The sequence below is a fragment of the Camellia sinensis genome, chromosome 6 (genome assembly GCF_055761805.1).
Source record: "Camellia sinensis isolate YWXY chromosome 6, ASM5576180v1, whole genome shotgun sequence".
Lineage (NCBI taxonomy): Eukaryota > Viridiplantae > Streptophyta > Magnoliopsida > Ericales > Theaceae > Camellia > Camellia sinensis.
In genome coordinates this window covers 58,272,807-58,280,618 of record NC_138966.1, presented here as the reverse complement: position 1 = coordinate 58,280,618, position 7,812 = coordinate 58,272,807, and the positions used below count along the sequence as shown (strand labels likewise).

General features: G+C 34.5%; 1 protein-coding gene across 2 annotated transcripts; it reads right to left on the bottom strand.

Annotated features, from left to right (window-relative positions):
• Positions 1-543: 543 nt before the first annotated feature.
• On the bottom strand, positions 544-4,873 carry LOC114274476 (putative transcription factor KAN4). Of its 2 annotated transcripts, XM_028216414.2 has the most exons (7): positions 4,336-4,873; positions 3,719-4,160; positions 3,480-3,556; positions 2,935-2,971; positions 2,562-2,691; positions 1,041-1,137; positions 544-936 (listed from the first exon to the last, which is right to left on the bottom strand). In XM_028216414.2, the coding sequence occupies exons 2-7, from the start codon at positions 4,104-4,106 to the stop codon at positions 805-807; spliced, it is 861 nt and encodes a 286-aa protein (XP_028072215.2). In that variant the 5' UTR covers positions 4,107-4,160; positions 4,336-4,873; the 3' UTR covers positions 544-804. The 2 variants fall into 2 exon arrangements, with proteins under 2 accessions (XP_028072215.2, XP_028072204.2); XM_028216403.2 differs by having other exon boundaries at positions 3,719-4,873.
• Positions 4,874-7,812: the final 2,939 nt, after the last annotated feature.

Here is a 7,812-nt window from a genome sequence, read left to right as displayed (position 1 = left end):
AAAATATTAGTCTTTTTTTAAAAGTCAAGAATAAAATAACATGACTTTTTTATTTTGTTTTTCTTTTAAATTCATTAATATTAATATTTTTGAAGTTTAATAATTGTACTACCAAAGGATAATAATTTGAAGAAAATAAAAACGGTCCATAGTTTTAGTTAACAACGATGACTTGCCTCTTAGTAAGGCTAATATATTTTGATATAAAATAGATGATAACATCCTTTTTTTTTTTTTTTTTCATAGGAGTGATTAATGATAATAATGAACAAAGTGTTATATAAATGACTTAAAACTTTAAGAGAACTCAATGTAATTATGTGAAACTTGTGAGTCTTATTTTAGTTTTCTTCACATCTTAAGGGAGATTAGTGTAATTTACTTCTTTTTGTTTTATTTTGTTTGTTTGTTTGTTTGTTTGTCTTTATTTTTATTTTAAATATGAATCTGAATAAATTTGTGTATAAATTGTGAAAGAGTAGCCTTGAGGTTCTCCAGTCCTCTTACTAAAACAATCTAATGTTATATACCTTTTGTTGTGGGGGAAAATCAATAGACACATCACATAGCTAGGTCCCAGAGACCTTTTGCACTCGTACAAATAATTCATTTAATAGAATCATAACATTTCCGACTTTCTTTTCCTGTCTGGGACAAACTAACTTTATAGAGCTTGGAACAAATGCATGCACATTAAGGATGTCGTCCGTGCTAGAGAGAGAGAGAGAGAGAGAGAGAGAGAGCATAATATGGTTTTATTTTCTAGTGTTTTAACACTTGAGAAGGGTCAAGTCATTTGGAGCTTCAGCATAGTCCATTTGGCCTTCCAAGAGTGAACTCTAGATTAAGCAACATATCGGAAGATGACAAGTTGCTATCATCCAACCTTTCTTTCTTGCTGTCAGACATGTGGAGGGCTGCCTCGCGTCCATCCATCTAGAAACATCAAATAAATCAAACATTAATTTTAATTATAAGAGTTAATGATGTCTCAATAGGTTTTAGAATGTTTTGAGTTGTTTTTGTCTAGTCAATGATACCTTGGTATCATTTGCCCCAAAATGAGAATGATTTAATGCTTTTTCATGACTCGATTGCCTCCAAACATTTGTTTCCATTGACGATGACCAAAAACCTCTGTTCAAAAATTCATGAGACACCAAACGTAAAAAATCAATATTGAATATGTTAAAACAAATTAAGAGGATAAATTAAAACTACTTGGTTTCATAAAATTATTTATCCCTAATAGTTAATGGCTTGATGGTCAATAGTTTATTATCAGATATTGATCATACAATCAAATTGAACACTGTTTATATTTTTGTTTCTTTGTTTGGAAGTGTTGTTAATGCTTCACGCAGATGGGTGCTCAAATCTGAACTCTAGGTTTGAATAAGGTAATTAAAAACAAGCCAATGTGTCTTTTGAAGGGCTGTCCATAGGACAGAGACGACAGACCTATTTGAGATATAGCCTAACGGCACTTTTGTTAAGTTATGGATCCTTTCTCATTAAATATTTTGTCTTTCTATCTTAAAATATTATATTTTTTTTAATTCTATAGAAAATTTCAAAACATAATTGAACTATAATATTTGAAAGGACACAGAGAGATTAAGGCCAAGTTTGGCATCTTTCAAAAAATTCAAAAAGTCAAAAAGTCAAAAAGTCACTATCCTATTTAAGTCACATCATCTTATTTAAGTCACATCATCTCTCTAACACATCACTTCAAACCTAACCCAAATCCAACCCATATTTCATAAAAAGTCAAAAAGTGCACTTATTTAGTTTTCCCAAACTTGGCCTAAGAATATCGTAGGCTCTTTATGTATTATATACTAGCCGGGTGTACTCACCCGACAAGTACACTATTAAATTTAGGAAAAATTACAAATTAGTGGTAAGATCAAAAAAATTATAATGTCATAAAAAAGTTCATCACTTCAACTATTAAAATTGATAAATTTTATCATTGATTTACAATTTGTTTTGAAAACTTACACTGAATTTCAATTTTTCCTTAAATTTATAAAATACAAATTTTGATTTTAATCACATATAATTTTAATTTTGATGACTTATAGAAGATTGGTCAGTTATAAGACTCAGTTATAAGACCATATTTTGAATAATTTAGGAATAAGTAGTGCTATTATATACATCTTCTATTTCTATTTTTACCGTTTAGAGATTTGAGCCATGACTTCTAGAATACATTGACATCCATTCACAATCAAAAGGGCCTAGAACTTATTAATTCATTAATCAACATTACACCTAGCTAGAAACCCCTAGACCTTGGTCATCAAAATCAATGTACTTGAAACTCCACCTTTCACAAGGAAAGACTCTATGTTGGACCAAAAATATTTGCAGCACCAAGGCATTTGTCTATCTGTGTGTGAATGTATATATACATGTCTGCACCAATAAATTTCTTCATGCTCAATCAGTATTTCTTTCAACTTGTAATGATGGAAAGTGAGGATATGCACTCTGTCAAATAATGATGGTAAGAAAAAACAAAAATAGAGGGGGTCTGCAAATGCACTAACCTGTGGGTATTTTGCAGTGCTGGTAATGGTAGTGATGGGTTTAGAGAATAAGAAGGGTTGGATTCAGCTTCAAGTACTATCCCTGTCCTCTGGTTTAAACCATAATCTGTCTGCCCTTGACCTGTAACACCTATAATCACATACTAAGCTTTATCAGACACCCAGAAAGTAATTCACATGGACTAAATAAAAGAGTCAGTACAATCCTAGATGACACCTTTTTTTGTAGTTTGTAATAGTGAATCGAGTATTATCAACTGCTAGAAGATTTTTCACCCTCAGCTCAGATCAGCAAGCTCAAAAAGAAAGAGAACGATGGAAAGGAAGAGCAATAAAGAAATGGGGTCCTTGATTGAGAGGAAAATCCAAATACCTGTTCCTTTGTCAGTGCTCTTCACTGTTCTATACATCTGCATGAACACCCACAGAAAATTTTAGGGGAAAAAAGGGTCCACAATGCTAAGATTACCCTCAAGCTAGATGCCCTTTTGTCCTTACCCATTGTACTGACTATTCTAATCCCCCACTCTACACACACACACACACACACACACACGAATCGTAGCAATATAAATGTCTAAGACACGATAAAGTACAGAAACAACTATGATTATCAGAAAGAAACATCAATGTCCTCCTTAAGTTCAAACCAATATTCATTATAACACAGTTAAAGTGGTCAGGACTTGTGACTTGCATATAAAAAATTATGGGCTCGAAATAAGGGGTTAGATCAATTCAATAGTTAAAAATTTCGTTCTTCATCACTCTCCTAAAATCGCACCCATGGTGTAAGGCCGTCAATTAGTTAACTTGTATATGTGGACGATGCGGACTACAAATATATGGATATTAGTTGGGACGGGCTCTAGACACCATCGATAACAAAAAATAAAGAAACAAAGTACAGTAGCCGACCTGCAAGTGACTCTTCACATGAGCTAGGGTTAGATCCTTGACATTCATCAACTCTAGAACAGATTTCGGTGTTGCTCCTGTACCATTTGTTGAGGAACAAAAATATACAGAAATATGTAAGCAAGTTTGTATAATTTTTGTACCGCAAAAAGTGTATTTAAGTTTGTCTAAACTATACAATCAAGTTAGAAAGATAAGTTGGAATGATGGGGGAATATTTTTGATATTGTTCAACTTACTTTCATGGCCGCCGAGGAGCTGAACTGCGTGAACAAAGTGGGCATGGAGAGTTGAAGTCCATCTCATTCTCGGAGCTCTAACACTCCTCTTAAATCCACTAATCACTCTTGAATTCCTCTTGAACTCCCGGCCACAGATTTGAGGTTGGTAATAGATGTGACGATGATGGTGTAGGTTTCTTGTTGGTAGTTGCTGCAGTGGCTGTGGATTCAAATCTGTCATCTCAAACCCTAAACTCAACGTGGGCTCAAGATCAACAGGGCTATGATTGAAATTGAAATCCCTCTCTGTAGAAGAGGGGACGAAACCATTTGCCTGGCTCATATCGCTACCACCGCTACTACCGGACTCCGTCATTGAGCTTCTGTCACTGTATGATGATTTCATTCCTTCATAGCCTGTTTCTTTAACCTCAAAATCTAAAATGGATGGTGGGCTGATCTGTAAAGAGAGATCAGGCAAAGTTGAAGCACTTCTCATGGGGTTTGAGTTTAGGAACATGAGAATGGAGGAGGCTCAGTTCAGTCAAAGATCGAGAGAGAGAGTGAGAGAGAGAGAATTAAACAATTAAGGACTGAAATAAAAGATGCTCAAAACAATGGTTGAAAGATGAAACCTTGAACGAAGGGCAATGAAGAGGGCCGAACAAGAGAGAGGGCAGGTTGCGATTATGTCATGAGTGCCTTATGATTTGCCTTGGTAGAGAGAGAGAGAGAGAGAGAGAGATAGGCTTTTAGTAGGATACATATCTAGGGTTGATAAAGAATCAAAAGAGAGTGTGGAATTGCGTAGGGAGCTACTAGTAGTCAGCAAAACAGTGCAGGAAAATAGGAAGAAACAGAGTTTTTTTGGGGACGACGCATTGAAGGAAAAGTTATTAAAAAGGGGAAGTTGGGTATGCACAGAGGTTCAGACATCTTTTAAGAGAGAGGGAGACAGAGAGAGAGAGAGAGAAAGAGAGAGAGAGAGAGTGCTTAATTTCCCTTATCTTTACAATCTAAATGAGGAACGAGAAAGGAGGTTGCATGGAAATAATAATGGTGGTTGTGCAGGGAATGGGTTGGAACTCGAGAAAACAAATGGGGTACTGTTCAATGGAATAATGGAATGGAATTGAATTGAGTCTCTCTCTCTCGACGTTGATGGATCCTGAGTCCTTTCCCATTTTAATTCTTTCCCCCTTTTGCTTTTAGCTATTTTATTTTCTTTAACCAAAAAAAAATAAAAAAATTAATAATAATAAATAAATAAATAAAACGAAAAAAGCTACATTTATTTGTAATTTTGCGTTTTCCTAGTATTTTCTAGTTCTTTGAGAAATAAATACTTTCATTATTCTCTCATCAATTTATCCTCTCACAACATGAGAGATAAGATACGATATTTATTCATAAAAGACTTAAATATTTATTCACGATTTGAAATGAGTAGTGCTATATATTCAAACAATGGTGATTAAAAGCTCTACTGATGTGGCAACTTTATAAAATAAAACAAAACAAAACAAAGGCTAAAACATCAAATCACACAGTGTGACGCACAATTTAGAGCTTCCCTAGAGCTCACAATTTAGAGGTTTGAAACATTTTTCATATTCAAATTAAAAAATGAAGTTGTCTGGGATACTATTAAAATAGTATACTTTTTATTTGTACATTATATTTTTTACTTTTCTATGTATATATATATATATTTTGTAAAAAATTAAAAAATTATTAAAATAACTTATTCTCGATCAACTTTTTAAGTTCAATTATGTTTATTTATCTGTTTTATATCTTTTTTAATTATTCACTAATCATCTCATTTATATGTCATTGAGTGTAAAAAGTGAATTTAAAAGTTATCTCGGCTCGGAAATTTAGGTATGAAAGGAGAAGGTCATGAATTGAGCACCCCACTTACCTGATCAAAGATTGATCTCTACTAATCATGACACAATCTGGTAAATTGATTCATAAATCATAGAATTGATCGATGGTGGGGTAGAATTGATTCATAAATCATCAATGATCGTAAGGCTATTGCATGATGATCCATGACTTGATTGGACAAAGGCTCAATAAGTGCAAATAAAAGACCCACAAAACCTCCTCCCTATCATGGTATTGATCAAGGGAAGTGGTTGACATTGATTCTTGAACCATTATCATCACTAACAAGTATGGAATGACTCAAGACTCAATGAGTTCAATTAACGTCCGATTAAACTTAACTTGATTTTATTATCTTACTCTATTTTAGTCTAATTTTACTGCTTCTTTTACTTATCTTTTCATTCATTAGTCATTTTAGTCAAAGAATGAGAATTAAGTTCACTAAATGGAGAGAAGCGTCAAACAATAAGTTTCTTTGGGCATGGGAGAGATATGAACCTCCGAAGAGATTAAACCATTAAGCATGGAAGGGTCTATTTTTTAAGCTTAAACAACACTCAGTTGAAACAACTCTCAAACAAATAAAAGCCAAGAAATGACGGAGAGTGCAGAGACGATTATAGGTGAACATAAGTATGAAAAGCATAAAATAAATGCTACCAACTCAAATAGGTTAGTGTCTAAGGCCTAAACCACCAAACTCAGGAGGACAATTACAGTACAAGCATATTATACAAAGCATGAATGAAATAAACAAACCGAAATAAGCCTAAAAAGAACAAAAATAGTGCTGAAATTATTATGGAAAAGCTAGAAAAAGTAAGCTAAAACAATGGAGAAATGATGCTAGTAAACAAGCTTAAGGAGGGGTAGCTAACCCCTCCACTTTTGGCACTTCAAAACCACTTTTTTAGCCTCTGCAAAACTCTGAAAATCAATAGGAAAAAGTTGGAAAATAGATGGGAAACACAAGGGCAAAAGCTTGAAAAATAAGGTTCAAAGAATGGTGGTTAACCCCTCTACCTTTAATAGATTTAAGCCACAAGTTTCAGCCTATAAAAACAATGAAAACAGTCCAAAAACAACAAGTAAAGATAGGGAAGAAGTGGTGAAAAGAAGCTAGAAGTTATACCTCTTGAAGACGAGTAACACTTTTGATTTGCAAATCAACAATTTCTCACCCTCAAATGCTGAAATCCAAGGTCAAGAACCTCTACAAGGAGCCCTAAAAATTAGGTTTAGAGAGTATAGATAGAATGTATATAGGTTACAAGGTAGAGAGAGAGAGAAATATTTTCAAGAATTTTGCAGTTCACAAATTTTTCTAACCTAAAAACATAAGGTATGGCTCTCTATATATAGAACAACTGATTGATATCTCGGAAATATCTGTATGGAGCTAGCTGGTGCAGTGTATGCACATGGGGGGATAGCTAACAAATATCTGCTCTACCGGAACAACAGACCGGCCGGCCACTAGTTGGCCTGCAGGCCTCTGAGTGGTCAGGATTGGAAAAATTTTGTTTTGGTCCAAAAGTGGTGCAAGATTTTTAGGCTTCTGAGACTCAAAATCGAGGCTTCCTGATGAGGAAATCGAGCATTTGTACAATGTATAAATTCATTATTGGGTGATCAATCGGAGGCGTCCAAGTCATAAAGGCTTTAAAAAATGAGTGTCTACAGTTGTCCCTCTTTGACAGAGCTCGAAGTCATGAAATGACACGAGTGAATATCAAAGCCAAGAAACGACCCATTTTGACAAGGCCGTAAGACTTGGGCAAACAGTCAAGGCATAAATGCAATTGGTTAAATCCAAGGGTTGCCTACATATCCCTTTACAAGGAATCAAACCAATGTAGTTCAGGTGCAGAATATGAAATAAATGAATGATGCTATGCAACAGTTGAAAATATGAGCGAGCGTACCGCCTGAGAATTATGAAAATAAGATGAGATTCAATGCAACAATTTGAAATCAACAAGCGAGAAACAATCTTGACTACGCTTCCACATATAAGAAACAATCCAAACCACAGTTACGCCTAGAAAGGTTAACAAGAGACAAGCCAGACTACACTTCCACATAGAAAGGTGAGAGACGATCCTAACTACACTCTCGTGTAAAAACAACCCACACTACACTACCGCGTAGAAAGGAACAAAAACAAACCAAGCTACACTACTGCGTAGCCAGGTGATCCTAACTACACTTTCACT

Bases quoted from the DNA above. Each gene is read 5' to 3' on its own strand.
- LOC114274476 (XM_028216403.2), bottom strand. From the start codon at position 4,220: ATGTTCCTAAACTCAAACCCCATGAGAAGTGCTTCAACTTTGCCTGAT. The intron at 3,557-3,718 runs GTAAGTTGAACA...CAAATGGTACAG, and splicing joins GCTCCTCGGCGGCCATGAAA to GAGCAACACCGAAATCTGTT. The intron at 2,692-2,934 runs GTATTTGGATTT...ATGTGATTATAG, and splicing joins GAGCACTGACAAAGGAACAG to GTGTTACAGGTCAAGGGCAG.